Source organism: Manacus vitellinus, unplaced genomic scaffold (assembly GCF_001715985.3).
Source record: "Manacus vitellinus isolate BGI_N305 unplaced genomic scaffold, ASM171598v3 scaffold_79_pilon, whole genome shotgun sequence".
NCBI classification, from domain to species: Eukaryota; Metazoa; Chordata; class Aves; order Passeriformes; family Pipridae; genus Manacus; species Manacus vitellinus.
The window spans coordinates 884,990-905,639 of record NW_021940812.1 but is presented as its reverse complement, the minus strand read 5'-3'; the positions used below and the strand labels follow the sequence as shown (position 1 = coordinate 905,639).

Genomic DNA, 20,650 nt, shown 5'->3' with positions numbered 1-20,650 from the left:
ACCGTATCTGTTTGCAGAATTTCTGTGTTGTTGAGGAAAGTCAATGTTAAAGACTAAATTTTCACTTAATGAGTCAACATCATTTGTCTTGATCACAGTTTTTTATAATACCATCAGTTTGTTTGAACCCTTCTCTTCTGTTGAGAAGAAATCCTTCTTTTGCCTTACATGTTGAACCAGCCCTGCAAAGGGATGAAAAACCCATTCCTGTCACTGACCACCAACTTCTAGGTAATGTTTTGCTCAATTTCTGTACTTTCATTCTCCCACGAATCTGTGATTTAGAGCACAAGGGATTACTTTGGCTGAGGCATAGTTAGTTAATGGACTTTTTTTATCGGGGGAGACAGACTGGTCAGCAGCATTGTCCTCAGCCCAACTATTTTTGCAAAGTATTATCACCATTTTATTGCTAATAGGTGCTCCATAGTAACCAGCTTGGAATTAGATTCTCTCAAAAAGCTTGTGATATCTATTCCTTTTGTGTCACTGTAATAAAAAAAAAAATCCACCAAAATCCATTCTGGTATTCTGTACCCTACACTTAGTGAAGCTTGATTGCTTGCAAGAACTAAACAAATCAATAAAGCCATATAATTTGAGGTCTCTTACACATTCTCACCTTCCAAATTCATTGTGATAGACACATATTTTGCTTTCCTCTGAGACAGCATATTCTCTTTTGTCCCTACATTGAATTATCCCTCTATACTTTATCACTTCCTGGTAATGTACCTCTGATACAGTCTCATGCTGTGTGTCAACCTGCTTGTACAGCCCTCTAAGAAACACTGCCCATTTCTCTTCATCCTCTAATAAATTAGAAAACCATAATGAAATGCTATCAACGAGCATTTCCTGAGCATTGGTTCAGCTGGCAGCCAATAACCCACAGCTGTCATCAAACACCTGATTTGGGACGCTCTTACCCACTGCACCACATCCAGCTGATCAGCCACATGTGTAATATGCCCACAATCACAGAAAGTACACACTGAGAGTGCTGTGCCACTCCAGGACAGTCTGGGGAGCTCAGGAAAGGGCAGAAATGAGGAAAATAGGTTTGAGCGAGAAAGGTGATAAGAACAAGGGGTCTCTGGATCAATCAACATACAGAGCATTTGGCAACTGGTTGCCTCTGCTATAATTGTCTCTGTATTCCAGAGGAACTAACTTAAGTTAATGTCTGGGAAAAGGGAGGTAGATATATACCTGAGGAATACATGTTTTAGACTTGTTATGGGAAGAAATCATTTTTCTTGGAAAGAGGAGGGGAGGATCCTGACCCAGCAGGGTAACTCTGCTTGGGGGAAATGACAGAGCCAACACTAAGCTGTCAGTGTCTCAGAAGGCATAATCGGTCCACACCTCATCTCAATCAAACCACTGTGAATAAGGAACTGCTCCACTAATACCCAGGAAAGCAAGGATCATCGATTGAGTGTGCCCAGAACCAGGAAGAAATTTTAGCAATTATTTGGAAGAAGGACATGAAATGCTATATACAAGGGATGGAGTGGAAGAACACAAGGAGCAGTGGATCATCAGGAAGAGTGTTTGCATGGCTCTGTTTTTCAAATCTTTTAACAATTTAATCTCTAAGACTGAAAACTAAATCATTGCAATATGAGCCCAAAGGAGACTCTCTCTATAAGCTTGTCCTTGGTGTTTAGCGGACAATCAGAACAGCTCTCCAGTCATGCAGTGCTGTGAATGCCCTGCTACCCACACCAGAGAGGCTTCTTCAGAGAGGCAACAATCTCGTATCAAGGTCACATCAGGAAGGGACAGCACATTCATACCTTGGGGACTTGCATTTTAGATGCATTTGTAACTCAAGCTCAAGCTGATTGCGATGGGGTCACGCGCCGCAGGCAGCACGCGCGGTTAATATGTAAATCTGTCCCGCAAACATACAGAGGGTGTTCTGGGATTAGAAGCTGATTTTCCAGGCACCAAACCAAAGGTCTCTGAAACAGCAAAGCCAAGGAGCTGTTCCTTTGCAAATAATGTCATCTCAAGTTTGCACAACAACCATAAATAAAGTGTGATGGCAACCCACCACAGTAATAGATGGACTGCCGTGTTGCAAGATATTGCTGTTAATTCACCTTCCACAAACTGATTATCTATCTCGGTTGTTTTGTGATAATAATTCTTTATTAAAAGATTAGTTTCCAAATTACACTTTTGAGAGCCTTATAATGCTGACAGTGCCGAAAGGGAATTTCAAGGCCGGCTTTAGGATTTATGACTTTGTGACGCAGAGGAGTAGAGTGGATGTTCTTTTTGTTACAAATGCAGCTCCAGAACCCACTTAGGCCACAGGTATTAACATACAGCTTGTGTGCCAGCTCTCACCCCTAGGAGAGCGTTAATCCAATCTGCCAACTGCTGCTGCACTCTAATACAGCTCTGCCCTGCCAAGCAATTACAAAAGCCTCCTTTTGCTCCCGAGCCACCTGTCCCTCACAGCGCTTCACTGGCACCAGCAAGCCCTTGCAGTCACTGGCTTAAAGGACAACTGTTCCATTTTCAACTGGTAAATAAAATGGCAGCTGCAAAGCACTCAGTAGGATTTTCGGACCAGCCTTTGTGTACTTGTTGATGCTCAGGTTATTGGGAAGTAGTTGCAATGAAGTAATTAAGAATTAAAAATTAAGGTTATGAATAATGAGCTCGTTCTGTTGTTGCTCTTGTTTTAAACTTTTATCAATATTAACATCACATATATAAATTCCATGGTTCCCTTCCCCACCTTCTGTTCAGAAACTTGGAAATGAGAATTCATACATAGTTAATGTTGTGATTCTACCATATACCAAAAAATATATCCAAGAAAAATGAAAAGGATGAAAAAAACAACATTATTATGTAATAAGAGTACAAAAGTAGCTTAGGGTCAAATAAAAGTTTTAAAGCAGAGAGCATTTATCCCGAACCCAGGAAACATAGAACACTTTCAGATCCATACAGAGAAGAATGTACAATGTAATATCTGGGGTCATAATAACAGCTGTATTAGGTCAGACCCAAAGTCCATCCTGTTCACTATCCTGGCTCAGTAGCCCAAAGCCAATTTAGAAAGAAGACTAGAATTATATGATTTATATCATTCTTCCCCAAAATACTTTCCCAGGCTCTTGTACTTTGCAACTTACAGTCCCTCTCTTTGCAGCTGTCTACCTTGAGGGATGTCCCTGCCACTGACCTCTCCAGTCATTCTTTACAAGCATTTACCCTTTTTGCACCTACAATCTCATGCAGCAACTCCCTTTTCCCAGACAATGGTGCCAAAATCCTGTTTGGGTATGATTCCTCTGAGCAGCCTTTGGTGTCTATTTTAGCCTTAGATTTACACCCTGGATTACACTGTTTATAGAGGCAATCCAGGGTAGTTGATAGAAATGGCAAGTTTACAGGGTTCACATTCACTTGACTGACTCTCACCTTCCTTGCCTTTGGAGTTACAAGTCTGAAGGCTCAAGGACAGCATGCGAAATCAATGTTTAATACTGCTTTTAATGAAACTTTAGATAATGCCTTCTTTCAATGAAACATTTCTTGAGCTGAGCAGAATGACTATGGAAAGGTTCTAAAAGCCTCTTTTTCTGTGAAGTTTACAATGCAAATTGTACAGCTTTGTAGCAATTATGTAAGAACCAAGCTATGAAAATGGGCTGAATGCTTAGTATATCTAATTAATTTATTCACTTTTAAATAATTCACTTTAGCATCAGAAATTAGCAACTGTGGAACCACAACATACGTTCTTTCTATTTAAAAAAATTATAAAAATTACTTTTTCTACTGTAACAGCTGAGAATGTGAATTCTACAAAGAAGTTAGTACTGTCATTGAAATCTTTCATGGTCTTAGGCTCAGGGCACTCTTAGAAGACTCAAAGAGAGGAATCCGAAACAAGAAAGATGAGACCATCAGAGAACACTAGAGAGCAACAGTTTAAAAGCACTGAAGTGGATGTGAAAGAAATAAAAGCGTTCAGATACATGTCAGGGACCTCGGCCCAAAATCCTCTCTCCATTCAGTGAAAGATTAATTTTCAAGTTCCATATGAGATCAGAAGACTCAGAGTTGTATATCAATGTACACATGGATCTAATTCACTGGAGGAGGCAATTCTGTTTTCTGACATAAGGCAAATAAACTGAAATCACAACGAAAACAGCAGGACACTTTGTGTGTTATCACTGTGATACTGTGGACAACTTCCAAGGAGTAAATGGGCTGTGGTGACGACGAGCATCTCTTCAGAAAGCCACCAACAGCATCACTGTGTGGGGACTCTTCTGCTCTTGCACATAAAAATATGAGGACTCATGCATTTAAAGACATGACTAAAGCCCTATGATTCACTTCCCTTTTCGAGAAAGAGCTTCTTTTGAGCAGAGAATAAAAGAAAAAAGAATAGAAGGTTCCATTTTCAAATCTAGGTCATTAGCTGCCCAAGGAGAAACCTTAATTACTGGTTTTAACATGGCACTGGTAAAAACAGAGTTCTGCAGGCAGTCAGAGAGATAAAAGGCACTTGTTCAGAGTAAACACAGAGCCACATACTCCTTGGATTTAGGCATGTAACTCTGCTAAAGAGGAGAACATTTGCATCAGAAGATTTGCATTTCTGAGTACAGGAATTTCATTGGGGTGCTCTGCATAGCAAGAGCTGTTTTTCCAGAAGAGGGCACTAAATATATTTTTTTTACTATTTCAGTTATTAAAAAGTAAAAAAAAAAAAAAAAGAGACTGGAAATTAGAAGAATTAGATTATAAACTCCTGCAGGCCACTTCCTATGTTTCCACATAGACACCAGAATTAAACTGTTTCTGATTTTGTTTTCTAAAGGTTTTTAAATCCCTGTTGTTTTCCCATTTTGCATCCTGTTTTTAATATATTTCTTTCCTTAACATTTTAAAATAATGACCTATACTTATCACAATCCAGCACAAAACAGGATTTTTATTGTCCCTAAAAAGCTGGGAAACAAAATTATGCTAAAAAGCTGGAACTCACCTCTAATGTAATTCTGAAGCTTCTCTATGTTGCAAGGAATTGAATTCTTTGTAAAGTTCTAATTTTTTTCATTAATTTTCATTCCACTATTTATTTCATTCCTCTTAAAGCAAAGAAAGTTCCCCCAGGTTTCACTAAGATAGATTCCCATATGAATGCAAGAAAGAAAACTGCAATTATTTTACTGCTAACTATCTGAATTATACTATTTAGAAAACTCTGTAAAAATACCTTACCTATGCTTTACTGAAAAACAAATTGCAGTTTATTTTTAAGGCATTTTGTGAATCTTATTAGCACATTAATCTCTACCAGTTTGTTCACATTAGCTCATCTATACACTCAGAAAAGGAAGCAGAATGAGAAATATAACCTTTTGTAAGCGAAGAAAAATTGGTTATTTTTGTATCATAATGTCTTGCCTTGAGTCTTTTTTATCTTCTCTGTTTGATGAAAATCTCATTTACTAAAGAAAATATTTATGGAGGAAGACTGCTGATAGCTGATACCGATACATAATATACCTATGTACTCTTGCATGACAGGGTAATTATTTCTGAGTTTTGGTGCTACTCTAGTCTTCCCTGAAACTGTGGATTTGCTTTTCAGTTTACTGATGTGTATCTGTGCCTGTGAATAAATGTAGGATACAGATTATTGGCCTTTGCTACACAAGCAAGGCTGTCCAACTTGGTTTGAAATAATGATTTCGCACTCAGTCATGTCTGTGCAATTTCTATGGAAGTCTCCCAGCTCAAATCAGGAGACTTCTAGTTTATTCCTAACTCTATTTATCTGCATTATTAGATGAACAGCAGGAGTTAATCCACTGTTTTTAATAGAAAGCAGTTAAAGCTCAGAGGTGGCACAGCAGCTGAAGTCAGCAGAGTCAGGTTTTAATGCTCTGCTTTTCATGCAGTTAGTATTTTGTTGCAACAATGGCAGTAAACAACAGTCTCTGGAATGGAGACTTGATAAGAAATTGAGATTTGATACAGTTTTACCTAAACCATTGTTATAGAGGGAGCAGGAAACTGGAATATGGGGACGGAAGGCTGCAGGAAGACCAGTTGTGTAGAGCTTTGCTTCCCAGCTCAGGCAAACCCATCATATTATGTTTTATGAATGCACTCAGATCATCATTTCAGAAGATCATTTGGAATATCACCTAGTTCCAACCTCCCTGCTTTAGGCAGGGACACCTTCTACTAGACCAGGTTCCTTCAATGTTGAGATGATCCCACTCCAAGAATACCTGCTGAGGATGAGGTGAGCACCCTTTCTTTGCATTTAAGGGGTGCAAACACATTTTCCATGAATAACAGACACATGCAACCTCCACCCAGACATTCCTCTTTGCTGACACTCATTGCCTTTTATGGAAAATAAAGAAAAAGTATGCAGACATGAGATATGTCTTTTAAGTCCACCTTTTTTGTTGCTGTTTCTACTGTGTTACAATGACAGATCCTTAATTTTAAATAAGAATCCCTTGCCCCATGGCCCAAGGAACTTAACCTCTAAAATTTCCCTGCAGTTCATTTTTTTAAGCTCTTAGTGTGCTCTAACTCCTTGTTTAAGCTATTTTTTTTCTGTAATTAAAACAAGCTGTGCCAAAGCAGAAGAATTGCTGTTAAGAGCAAAGAACCATTCAGGCTACATAAAGAAACACAGTTTCTGCTGGAGTTTTGTTGGGATTTCAAATGAATCACAAAGGTCCTCCAAACCAAATAAAATAAAGAATAGGTCTGACTTGTTTTCTTCCCCTGTGTTAGTCCAAAATTGGTCCTGAAAGTTAGCAACAATGAAATTATTTTCTGTGGTTTCTCCTTCAAAAGAGATCTCTAGGATTAAACTTGTCAGTAATTATTGCTCCATTGGCCTGTACCTGTGTCCAAACATTTCTATTCTGAATAAACAATGTGACAAAAACTGGACAGAACCATGACTGTTGAGCAGTAAGAACAAATATTCCCACCACTTGATAATGTTTACTCAATTAAAGTGTGTGTCCACCCTCCTGTAGCAAGAATTTGTAATTTTGTAAGCATGTGCAGCAGACAAAATTTGGCATCAAAAGGGCTCTACTGTCAGAGGCACGGCTGAGGACACCTGAGAAGACAGTGTTTGCACAACGCTGTAATAGAGTTTTGAAAACCCATAAATCCCTCTAGAGTTGTGTGGCAAACCTCCCTCCCTCTCTGCGCCACTGCAGATATCAAACATTAATTAAGCTGAAACAACTACTGATACCAACACACGACAGAGGAACTCAGCGTGTTGGTGTGTCTGACAGAGATATTGCTACTTCTGCCTGCACTGAGATTCACAGGTAGGAAAACCTCCCAGCTGCTGAGGTTTCATGTATTAGCAGCTTTGGTTTATTCAATGCAAGGTGACAGTGAAAAGCTGATGTTCTGGATTAGATACACTCCCCCAGGTCAGACAGAAAAGCAAATGGAAGTGTATAAATGTTTTTGAATCAACCTTCTCCAACGCCTTTGAAAATTCTGTTTTGTCTATCTTGCTGAAAATTGCAGATCAGGGAATTTCTGCATGGTGGGTTTGAGATTAGAAAAGATAGGCTGTCTTTCACAAGGGGTATTTTAAATAGATCATATTCATAATTAAAAAATCCCACCACGATCTCCTTTTAAAATAAATTATTGCCTCTAAATGTTGTCAAACAATAGCTGCTGCTTTGGTTTCAAATCCAAAGTAAACTCTCACCCACAAAATTAACCTTCTCTATGTTCTTAGCACTTTCTTGTTAATACAACACTTCTGGACACACAAGCCTTAGCTTTAGTTATGTAAATGTAGCTGGAGCGCTGCTGTCCTACTACAAAGAGGATAAAAAGAACTTTATTAAACAAGGTTATTTACACTACTGATCTTGGCTGTTAAAACAATATGACTCAAAACAGGATCTGTAAGAATAAGGAGAAAAAAATGTGGTCCCCATCTTCAACCTGGAGCCCCAGAATCATCTCGCCAAAAGCCCCCGCAGGCATGTTCATGAAAATACTGCCATTTTCAGAAGCTGTGAGCATTTAATTGAAATACTAAAGATTAGCTGAATGGTATTAGTAATATTTATTCTATGGGAAGCAACTGAAGATGTCGCTTTCATGAAAAGACCCCGAATTTAGCAAATTATCAGATTTAATGAGTGGTTGGTCTTTGTGGTTCCACTAATTTATTAAAAACTTGGCTTCTGCTCACTACAAAACTACTGAATGACTCCTCTGGTGAGTTGAGAAAAGAGAAGATACTTTGCTTGAAGATACACACAAGTACAGATGTAATAACTGAAAAATATTTTAACTAATATAAACTGCACATTATTAAGACTGATTTATTTTCTTCTTTTTATTTAGGAAGTGATTTATCCTAATACATTATTTATCCTGATAACAATACCTATTTCTCACAAGTACACAAAGTTGCAGTGCTTTAGGCTTGAAAATGTTGGAAAAATAGTTTTAGCCACCGGCTAATAATAGTGAACACTGCCCTTCTATTGTGCAGCTTTCCAGCAGAGGAGTCCTTCTGGTTTATGTGCAACAAGGATTCAAAACTGCATTCATATCAAAAAAAGGATATGAAAAACCATAAACATAAACTTTTTCCTTCAAAATGCCCCACTCATAAACTACTGATTTACAGCAAACACCAAAAATTAAGCAACAATCACTAAACCAGGTAGCATTATTTTATGGTTCTAATATTCTATCTGTGCTCACTTTATCATGGAATCATTATAATTTTCACTGTTTCTGAAAACAAAACTGGGTGGGAATGAAAAAAGTAAATTTGAAATATATTTATTGCCACAGAAAGAAAACAGATTTATATAAACCTATTTCTAGCCGTGGTAAATCCATTTCAATTAAGTAATAAATATCATGGCTACAATATGAGCAGTATTACTGATGATAGTTATGACAGTGTCTAATTTTCGGAGGCATACTTATCATAATAATGGTTATCACCTAGTTCAAAAGGAAGTTGTGAGGATTCATTATTATTTATACCCATTAATGTTTTGGAAATAACAAGTGTTATATTATTTTAATTTTTACCCAACTAATTAAAGCAGTATTGACACTGTAATTGAACCATAAGCACTAAACCTGTTCATTCCACATGACAACCAGTGGAATAGGTTGTTATTGAAGGAATTGAAGGAAATTGAAGAAATAGTAAGAAATAGTGGCAAAAACAATAGTAATATATTGCTTTCTGTAAAAAATGCTTTTTTACTTCATTCACACTCTAAATACAACGTCTATGGTCTGGCCTTGGTCTTTTTGAAGTGTCTTTGGTCCCATCACTCCCGTTAGAGATGTGGCAAGAGTCAGGGAAAACAGAAATACTGAACTCACCATATGAACTGCTCTAAAAAATAATAGTTGTGTATGTTCTAATTACAACAAAGATTAATTCTTTGCAGCCTTCAGCATTATAAAAAAGTATTTCTTTAACTGCAAAATAGGTAACAATTTTGTTACCTAGCATCTGTTGAAAAATTCTAGCTGCAAAAGTCTCTAACTTTATTCAGATACCTTTGCAGTTTGGTTCATCCGAATCAGCCAGGATATCTGTTGTAATTGCTCTTAACTAGCACAAACACAGTAATGGACTGGCAAATTGGAGATGAAGGACAAATAGCTTTAAGAATAATCCTGGTCACTTTATTTCCTCTCGTGCATGATGACAACACTTATTCATAATAAAGGCAATTAAGTATTCCCTATTTAATGTCTCACTGTGTCACTCAAGAGAATCACTTTTCTTATCACCTATTTCCTCTATTTCTTTTATTTCATTACACAAACTCCACTCATAACTCTGCCACAGAAAGCCACACAAGCAGTTTTCTTACTCATCTTTACTCTTACTCTACCACAACCCCTCACAGAAATACTACTGGATTTAAGAGGTGTTTTGTCACTTGGCTATTTCAGAAATCCCTTTTGGAGACCATGGAGAACCACAGAGGTGATTCCAGCCCACAGACATCCGTGTCTCCCTGGGAGGCTTGCAGGGAGCATGGAGCTTGCCCAGCTTGCCATGTGCTGGGCAAGAGTGGCTTTGGCCTGACACCACCAGAGACAGCCTTGACCCTCTGCACCCTTTCTGCTGAGATGCCTCAGCCAATCCCCATTTGTCCGTGTGTTTCGGGGCGACTAAACCCTATATCAGAGCCCCATGCACTTGTTTTGGCGAAGGATGATTTGAAATCAAAGCTTCTCTACAGATGTGTTTATTCCCCGATGCTTTCCCCAAACTTCACCCTGCTGTTCCAGCCTCAGGTTGCACCTTGCTTCAGTGTAAAGAAATAAAAAACACACAACGGAAAAACTGCAGGAGTATTTGAAGGCAAAGAAGCCTGGTGCCTTCCCCATGACCTTTCCAGAAAAAGAACAAATCTTCTGTGTTCAAGGTTAGAAAAGCTTCCTATTAGCACAAGGCTTACCCAGAATATTGCTGCCTGAAAGATTAAACTTCTGTAAATATAAGCACTGCAAAAAAGCATTTACAATGAAACCTGACAGTCTGACTAGCCACAGTGTACCCACGCCAGTCTCACAGCTGCCTGCCAAGCCTCCTGGGAGAAATATATTTTAAGGAACATGCTTTAATTCATTATCCTTTAAGATGATGAAGGGATACAGCAGGAAAACACATATTAGTTGCCTCAGTGGCTTTGCAAAATAGGTGTTTGCCAGTTCAGTGCTGTGTTATTCCAATGTGGGTGTCAGTGCTGTTACCCAGACCAACACTGAGCAGAGATTCTTCTGTGCAAATAAATAGAAGAACTATAGGAGGAACTATTATTGGCAGGAAATGACTTCGCAGCACTTTTCTTTAAAATATTCCACTTCAGTGGAGTGACACACTGTGCTCTTGCATTTTGATGTTTATTCCTAGCTAGTATTAAAAATGGAGATTGAATCCATTCATGTCAGAATTCAGATAAATGATAATTCATATTATGCATATTAAGATATTATACACATATGTAAATAAAGCACAACTTATACTGTGTACAAAAATGATGAAAACATTTATATCCACAAACAATTAAAAGGCAGCACATCACACTTACAAATGGAAAAAAAAAGAAACACTTTCTGACACCTATAAAATAAGTACACAAAAATTACAAGACATTCCCTTTTTGAAATTGTAGAATTAATCTTTAAAGACATGTCCTTTGCCAATACATCTCCTGAAATTTCCTTTTGACTTTGAAACAAGGACAAATGCCCACAGCTTTACTAATCAATTTCTTGTGTTGCAGAAAACAGCATAATTTGAATTTTGTCCAAGAATACAGTTTGAAATACAGAAAATGTGAAAAACTAACTAGGATGCAATTATTTGTAGCCACAGTCTGCATACCAAGTGAGAAGAAAGCTGAAGAAGTAATTTAACAGTTATTGCTACTTTAATACTCAAAGAGCCACCCATCATGGCTTAAGAATGCAACAATCAAGAATGAATCTAACTACCTTTTTATTAGTATGCTTCATCTTAAAAAAAAACCAACAAAAAACCAAAAGAAGTCAGACTAACAAACTTTGTTTTCTCCATAAACATGGGTCTTAGAGGAAAAAAAGAGGGGGTTTTGTTTTGTTTTATTTTGCTTCAGAGGACTATTTCAGGAACTCTTGCTATATATGAATATCTGAACAATTTGCAACGTTCTCTTACACTGAGTCAGATATGTCACACTCTGAAGTCTTCCCAAAGGTCATTTTTCAGTTTTCCACCTTGTTTTTTTGTCTCTGGAAGAAGATGTGGTGTGAGGAAAGGGGCACATGGCTGTGTGCTGCTCTATCTTCTCCAGCCAGGCATCTCAGGGACCACAAACACACTTGCCTGTACCTCAAACTCACAGATCTGCAAGCACTGACTAGCAGAGAGGAGGATGCAGGGGAAACACATCCAGTCCATCCCTTTCCATTGTCATCCCCATCCCCCTCCTTCCACATTGCCTACATCAAGCACTCCTCTACAGGCTGGGCACAAAGCCACAAAAGCCCCTGTAACTTTGCTTCTTGCAGATTTTCTGAGTGGGCAGCCCTTTCAGTGGATAAAGGTTGAGAATAAAAAGCGAATTCATTGTTACCCTTTTTTAGACATTATTTCTTTTTGTAATGTTATTATATTTTTTGTCATTATAGACCTTTTCCTGTCATTCTCAGAGGAACTGAGGAAGCCCTTTCTCCTCAGGGCTCTTCCAACTTGCACAGTGCATCTGAGCAGTGTCGGCAAAGCCAAAGCCAAAGGCCAATTTCCACTAAAAGAACTGAATTTTACAAAACATCTCTGGCTCACAAAGTGAGGGGCTTTTAGGGAAAGGCTCTGCTTGCTCAGTGGCCCTTAGACTGTCTTCCCCATGTTTAGAATTAACACTTCAACATCCATCTCTGTCTAGAACTCTGATAAGCTTCAGGTAAGTGAAGTCACATGGGCTGTAATTTCCCAGGAAAAATCATTATGAATTATTCCTAAAGTTTCTGATACAGTTTTATTTTAACATTTTCTAACACCAGGCATGGTTCCCCTGACTATTATAGTACTGAGTCAGGAATAACTCCAAAGATGATAGCAGAGAATTCAGATGAGCAACAGAGCCACAACATCTACTACCTAAAGGATTGACAAATTTCCTTTGGTTAGCAGCTGACATTTTATTTATATTATGGAAAAAGAATTACAGTTTCTAGTGAATTAGTTATTTTCATTTTGAGGAATTGGTGCAATTCTAGATTATGGAAATGAAATGTATAGGGCTTATAGTTCACCCAAGTACTACAGCATAGCTATCATTCAAATATTTCAGGCCTTATACCAGCAAAATTGAAAAAGAATATAAATATTATTCATGCAGAAGAATTTCTTCTCCCATATTTGATTCTTTGGTCATCATTTAAAGATGACTCATTACACTTTTCACTTTTGAAGTTTGGTAGAAAATTCACTGTAATCTAGAACTTAGTAGCAACCTAATGGTGATTTTTTATGAGTGATTTATACCTAAACCTCTGAAGAAAAGGATTTATAATGAAAGTGATAGCTCAACCCTAACTGCAGCACTGGGAATGGTGACACCATAATTAATGTATTATTTCAGTTGTGGGAGACACTGACAGTAGCTTTTTATTCTGGGGAAGAAATTTATAGGGTAGCTGAAAAAGGCACCGTGGAAAAAAAAATCACAGAAGAGGAATAGAAATACTTGTAGCAAAGACGTGTCCTTACAATCCCCCTCCCAAAGAGTATAAAATCCTGGCAATGACAGTGTTTCCTCTACGGTCTGATTTATACCTTTCTCCTCTACTAGATGGCAGTGTGACATGCTCTCAGAATTGCTAAGTGAGGGGGTTTCTTACTTTGTTTCATAGGAAGCAATTAATTTGAAATATCATCTTACTGGCATAAAAGTGGAAAAAAAAAAAAGGTTTGCCACTGGCTGTGTATTTTGAAATCAAATCTAATTTACTTACTGGTTCAACATCAAAAGCAAAAAGTGCATATTCCCGGTCAGGTGATACTTCATATCGGATGGCCTTTAGGGAGACCTAGAAAATAAATAAAACATTGAAATAAATGTTTTTGTTTTCAAGCTAATGACACCTAGAATTAATTGTTATGACTAAAAATAAAAAATACTACCAGATTAAGTATTTTGGAAAATAAAATATCATATCTTTTTTCAAACATCAGAAATGTTATGTGGGCACCTATAAGAGAAAGACTAAATGCATTGTGACTCAGAGCACGCAGTTATCTCAAAAAATCAGAATTTTCTCTTACTGCAAAGTGGCTGGTGAGGTGGCAGCTGTAGGCAGTAGTTAGAAGAAAACTCTGATAAATGGAAATTTATTAATTCCCTTTTGTTCTCTGTATCCACTGTCCGGTGCAGGCGATGACAAACAGTAAACAGCTTCTGGAGCAAACTAGTATTAGAGACACCACTACCTCTCCCAATTAGGACAACACTGAGGAAAATTATTCCATTTTCCCCAGTTAAAAGTCTTTGGGATGCTGTGGTGATAAGGTTTTCCAGGTGCACCCTGACCGGGGTTCTGCTAAAAGCAGCACTGTAAGTCTTGCTAACAAGAAGAGATGCCAAAATATCTCAGACTTGTCAGGAGTCACCTTTTTCCTGCTCCACTTTTCATTTGTATAGTGAAGCCATTTCTCCTTGCCAGTGTGTTTCAGTATAATACATTGCTGGCACAGATGGCACCAAGGTCAAAGAGAGGTGGCACTCACATGTCACTCATCCACTCACTGCCTTTTAAACCTCACCCTCTCACCTAACACAGTAGATGTAAGTCCTTGAGAGATTCCCATAGAGCAAAATGGAAAGGGGAGTTTGGGCTGCAGGGAAACAGGGAATTTGAGCTGCAGAGAAATGCAGAGCACCCTACTGACAGAGTCCTCCCCAAGGCCAGTGATGCTGGATGTGGTGTGGGAGGAGCCCAGGGGATGGCCAAAGGTGGAGGGGACTGGTCATACCACCATAGAATGATTTGGGTTGAAAGGGACCTCTAAAGGTCATCTAGTCCAACTCTCTGCAGTAAGCAGGGACACCTTCCACTAGCACAGCCCTGCCCAACCTGATATTGAATGTTTTCAGGGATGGGAAATCCATCATCTCTCTGAGCAATCTAACGGGCTGATGGCCCAGCATAGATGAGGATGGGGGAGGTACGGGGGAGTGTGAGAGCCAGTAGTGTCAGCATGAAGGGAGATTTTATATATCTCCATGTTATACTAATAATATGGAAAAAAGAAAACAAGCCAATGTAGCAAAAGTTTTCTGACCCAGGGCTGTGAAGGAAGAGTAAAAAGACAACATGGCTGGGTGAGGTGTAACAGCAGCTCTTGCACTGGGACTTCCTGGGTTAATGTGGAGGTGATTTGAGAGGGCAGAGGAACAAGGGTGGAACAGGCAGTAGGGAAGCAATGGCATGAAGATGTATGATTATCTTATAGCAACGTGTTTTTCTCACAAAAATAAAAAAAAACCCACAACAAAACAGTGGAATAAATGGAGGCAAAATAGAAGCAGTTTGACTTCAACAGACCTTGACATTAAAGGAAGCCAGCTCATGCCTTCACCCTTAGCAGAATTGTAAAGAAAGGTAAAAGAGGATTGCTTATGTGATGTAGCAAAGGTTGAAGGTTAAATGCAGTATTTGAAGTTTAAGGTTGGGTCCTGCAATAATAACTCAGTGACAAATTCTTTGTCTCATTAAAAATATTTAATACAATTAATGTACTAACTTCTGCCACAATGCTGGTTTCATCTACTACAGAAAACAATGCTACAAACCACTTTTATCACTATAAGTAGTACTCTACCACCTACTAATATCTTTTAAGAATAATTTCTTAGGGTTTCTCTCATATGCAACTCTACTTCCACTCCTCAACACTAGTCATAAACAACACTGAAATTACATTTCAGCCATTAGGCAAGAAAAATCAGCAAATATGCAAACTAAAGGACAAGTATTTGCATGGAGGAATGAGAGAATGACAACAACCGACAGAAAATGATATCAATTGTCTTCTATATTAAACATGCAAAGATGAGAATTATGCATCTTTCAATTATATATGATATGCAAGACTAGCTTCAAATATCTATATGATACTTTCCAGTAGTATGAGAGAAACTGAGCTTGCAGGATAATAATAAAAGCTGGAGTTCATTTTCACATTATCCATCACTGCATAGCCCATAGTATTAAGTGTATTGTTTCTCCTTGACAATACAAGAAGTTGAAACCCAAGTCATTTTCTGCTTTACTGATCCAGCTGCAAGAGGACCATGAAATTCAGCTACTCATTACAGAAAATACTTACAATTTTTTTGTTTTCTATTAATATTGTTGAATTGTTAGTTTCGACATTCCTCAGAATCACTGTGCCATTCTGGTTTCTATAAATGAATTCAGTATCTGTAAGGAGGAAAACAAAAGAACATTAAGGAAATCTGAAATTGTTTGTTTGTGTGGAACCTAATTATGGACTTGAACCAAAAGTACTACTGGGAACTTCCTTCTGAAGAACACAGATTATTTTTTAAAATAGCCATTGATAAAAGTGGCTTTCAGGACACTCATCATAGACAGGGTTTCAGGACACTCACGGTTAGTGTTTGTCACGTGTTTATTATGCCACATTTTCTTGTAGCTGGATGCAATGTTTTGAATGCACATACACTGCTTGTTACATTGCTAGTGTAGAAAAGACAAAGTCAAAAAGCATTCCCTAGGCTTAAAGGTTTCCAATATCCACAGTCTCTGTAGGAATTTAATAAGCTTAGGAAGAAAAGGCAAATCACCCTCTACAAAGCAGATTCTGGAACCTAATATTGTGCAGACATTCCAACTCTGACATTTGTTTTGCAAACTTTTACCTGAGGAGATGCATGTAAAGAAATCACCATTTTCACATGAAAAAAAAGACAAATCAGCTCGTCTCTATTGCACTTTGGGACTACTCCAGCTCTCAGGACATCTGGACAAGGACAAGAATCCCTCTGGTAGCTGCTGCACAGTGGGAGGGCAGTGTCCAGCTCTCAAAGCTCACAACATACTTGACAGAAGGGCTGGGATAGACATATGAAAGGAACTCCAAATGAGGGTTAGGCAGCAGGTCAAAGGTTCAGGATGAAAAACATTATAATAATAAAGGGATGTCCTAAACTGAAGCTCAAGTTTGATCAGTGTTTACATGCACTGTCCCACAGATAAAACATAAGTTCCAAGGGTACTGCCATTAAAAGAGTCAGCAGCTTTTCTGGGCACAGGACTGGGGTTATGCCTTTTTTGCAACCTGGCTAAATTGAGACTGAGAACTGATGGATCCTACTAAACTTCTGCTTCCAGTTTCAGTCAGGGAAACAATTCCTCATTGCCTACCCTCACTGTGGCTGCCCCAGAAATGAGTCAAAGAGGAGTTTAAATCCTCCAGGACTTGTACAAGCACAGATCCATCTCAATGTAACCTCAGAGGTGTGCACTGCCCAGCTTGGGGTAACCTGCTAAAGACAACACTGGGTCTAGAGACTTTCAAAACTTTGGTGTACAGACCCAGTACACTTCTTATTCAGCTTTCAGTCTTTTGTTTCCAAGCTGGTGATGACAATCCTCATCACAGTCATTACGTTATGAAATGCTCTGAAAGTGCAGATGAAAAGCTTCTATGCTCTACTTATTGCTATCAATAAAAAAATCTCCTCCTGCATATCACAGATTTACATGTAAGTTGAGGAAGAAAAAAACTGCTCTGAGTTTGGGATAAATCACAACCCATGAGGCCAAATGGTTGCTGCAATACTGATGATTGTCTCCAAACCACAAAGTTTTAAAGACTTTATGATTCTCAGCGTCCAAATCAGAGCAACCTCTCTTCAGACTCATAGGTAAAGTTCTCAAAGCATCTCTTTTTTTTAAATTACGGAACAAATTTTATCAGCACCTTTGTCCCTGAATAAAAATGATGGATCTGAAATAAATTAAGGCTTGCATTTGTCTTTAAAATATTCCTTCATACAATTTACGACTGAATGAACTAAGATTCTTAAACCTGGGAACGAACTGATGGAACAGAACTGTGACAGAAGTCAAAAAAGTCACAAGCAGTATGGAGAAGATAAATAATGCATGCTCTTTCCCTGCCTTTTCCAAAATAAATACTGGGAAGCACTAGATGACACCAGTCAGTGTCAGGTTCAACATAAATAAAAGGGATTATTTCTTCATGCTGAAGGCAAACAAGCTGTAGAAGTCACAGCCACAGCGTAGAGTGGGTGCCAAGGCTGCAGGTGGATCCAAACAAGAATTACAAAAATGGAAGAAAAATCCATCAAAGATTATGGGTCTTGAAGGGAAATGCTTTTCAGGAAGCCCTCAAACCTGCCCTTGTGAGGGACTAGAAGAATATCCTGAATCATCATCTTGAGAAATTCACCTGCTTTTTAGAATCTTCCCTAAACATTTGCCCTTGTCCTGGACTATATACCAGAGGAGACAATCTCTGGGGTCTGATCCAGCACTAACTTATTTACAACTCTAACTTCCAGTTTCTGTGTCCAGATCCTGAAGAAATGTCTTTTTGCCAACAATTTAGGAAGTAACACAAGAAAAAGTGTAATTGCTTCCTACACAACTTGAGGCCATGAAGGCTGAGGAATCATTTTTTATGAGGAAAGTATACAGTCCACATTACTATTTTCAAGTATTCCAGAAATAACAAGAAAAACTGAACTTGAGAGACAGAGTATTACCTAATTATCAGACATTTCGGAAGGGATTACTGCTTTAATAATCACCCTATGTCAACAACACAGAATGTTTTCCAATTACACACTACATGCTAGACAGAAAAAGCATTTGGATAATTGTAAGCCTCTCAGGATATTGCCTAATTACAGGGAAAAAAAAGCAATGAAACTCATCTCGAAGTTCAGTACACAGGTAAAGTAGCTTATTAATCTAATGAGTCTGTGGACCTGTTTTTTGAACATCACAGGAACTGAAGGAAGTTACATTACTGCTCATAATGGCATTGCTACTAAATTTTATTGTTCCCTATGCTCCAAAAAAACATAATGTTTTAATAAACTGTGAAACTTGAAGAAGATTACATAAAAGTTGCTCCATGGTTGGAAGTAGGAGACAACACACTTTCCCTTTATTTGTTAAAGTGTAACAAGTTTAAAATCAAGTGCTAATCTGCTGCATGCATATCTAGAATGTATAAGGAAGAATAAATGAAGCAGTGGTGATTTGTTAGGGCTGTAAATCTTGCTATTATATTCAATACGAGCCATCAACACAGCATCCGAATTAATGAACAGAAAATTGGTCTGCTTAAGAGAAGAACAAATTGATCTGCATTATATTCCAAGCAAAACACTGTGAGGTTTAGCTGGTCTTAGTCCTCAAAAGAATCAATGAATAATATTCCTGGACTTCTGTTTTGAAATGTGTGATTTGTTCCAGTGCAAAAGCATTTATTTAAATGGGACATACCTCAATCAAACACAGAAAGCAGCAGCTTCTGTCTGTAATGAATTCTGTCCAGTGAGATGATGAGAATTTGCAGCCTGATTTATAGTTGTCACCACAGCTGATAAAGGTCATCACTGCATCTCATTTTTTATATCTGCCTTTCGTTGGGGCTGGTGTTCAGTATAAATGATGCTGAAAATTATAACTTTCAGGCATAAAAGCATTTATTCCATTTCTTCAATCTTTCTTGGATTTCTTCCATCTCTTTTTTACCCAGAGGTTGTGGATGCCCCATACCTGGAGGTGTTTGAGGCCAGACTGGATGGAGCTCTGAGCAACTTGGTCTAGTGAAAGGAGTCCTTGCCCATGGAGTTGGAACTAGGTGATCTTTAAAGTCCCTTCCAACCCAAACCATTCTATGATTCTTTGATTCAATAGCAAAGTTCACTTCACTAACTCCTCACCCCACTTTCAACTTCCAGGAAATTGTCTGGTTGGTAGAATGTATTTAGTATCTGTGAGTATAGACACAAATATGTAGTCACACTTACAAAAGTGACTGATTACAAAAAACAGTGATTACTAGAAATAATGGAGCAGCCTTGGGGCTGTACAGAGTCAGTGTAGAGGAATGGGGGATCCTCAGAAGAAACTTCTGAAAACCTGCTAAGCAGAAAGGGTGAAATCAGAAAACCCAAGACCAATGACATATTTGCAGTGTCAGATCTTCTCTGTTTCTTTGTACACATCTTTCTAAAATTCAGTCAGGAAATATACACTCGGAGAAAACAGACCTAGCAAGAGGGAGTTCGTGTCCCTTGCAGTACCAGGAACAGCACACACCTAGGTTTGCTTAGCCTGGCAGCTCTGCCTGCTGGCCTCCTTTTTAGGATGAAAAAGAAGATAAAAATAAGGGATTTTTCTTAAGAAAATAATGCATTATGCACTGTAGTCCCAATGCAGGTTTTGCATTTTCAGGCATGCTAGCTGGCCAACCCTTTCCAAAGTTTTTCCATTGGAAAAGGCATGGGGTCTCTGGAAATTTGCCCACTGGTGCTGTTGTGATGCTGAACCTGGAACTGGCAGTCGAAACTGAGGAGAAAGATCACGAGGCTGTCACTTGGTATCATTCGTGGAGCCAAGTCATCAATTCAATCTTCAGAGGCAGCCTCAACAGCCAGTAATAAAACACTGGACAACATAAAGAGAGCAAGATGACAGCATGGACCATTTGCCATGATATAAAAGTGGAGAGTACAAAAATTCATGGACAGTTGATAAACTGACGTATTAGAGAGAATGCCCCACCCCTAGAAGTGTTCAAGGCCAGGCTGGACAGGGCTTGGAACAACAGGGTTTAGTGGGAAGTGTCCCTTCCCATGGCAGGGGGTTTGGAATGAGATGACCTTTAAGGTCCCTCCCAATCCAAACCATTCTATGATCTATGAGACAGGCAGGATATATCACCTATCATCCCTAAAATAGGGCTGCCTCACTATGGACCACTGAAAAGGGCCAGGCTCGAGTACAAAATAGCCTAAGTTATTGCTGTGGTGAGAGACCCAGC

At 38.5% G+C, this 20,650-nt stretch overlaps 1 protein-coding gene across 1 annotated transcript in view; it reads right to left on the bottom strand.

Moving 5' to 3' along the window:
* The window catches only part of DPP6 (dipeptidyl peptidase like 6), a 250,442-nt gene that overhangs the window by 124,911 nt on the left and 104,881 nt on the right, over positions 1–20,650 (bottom strand). Inside the window, exons 4-5 of the mRNA XM_018084951.2 lie at positions 15,929–16,023; positions 13,555–13,629 (exon numbers count right to left, since the gene is read on the bottom strand). Coding sequence (XP_017940440.1) covers positions 13,555–13,629; positions 15,929–16,023 — 170 coding nt within the window. The remainder of the gene's footprint in view (positions 1–13,554; positions 13,630–15,928; positions 16,024–20,650) is intronic.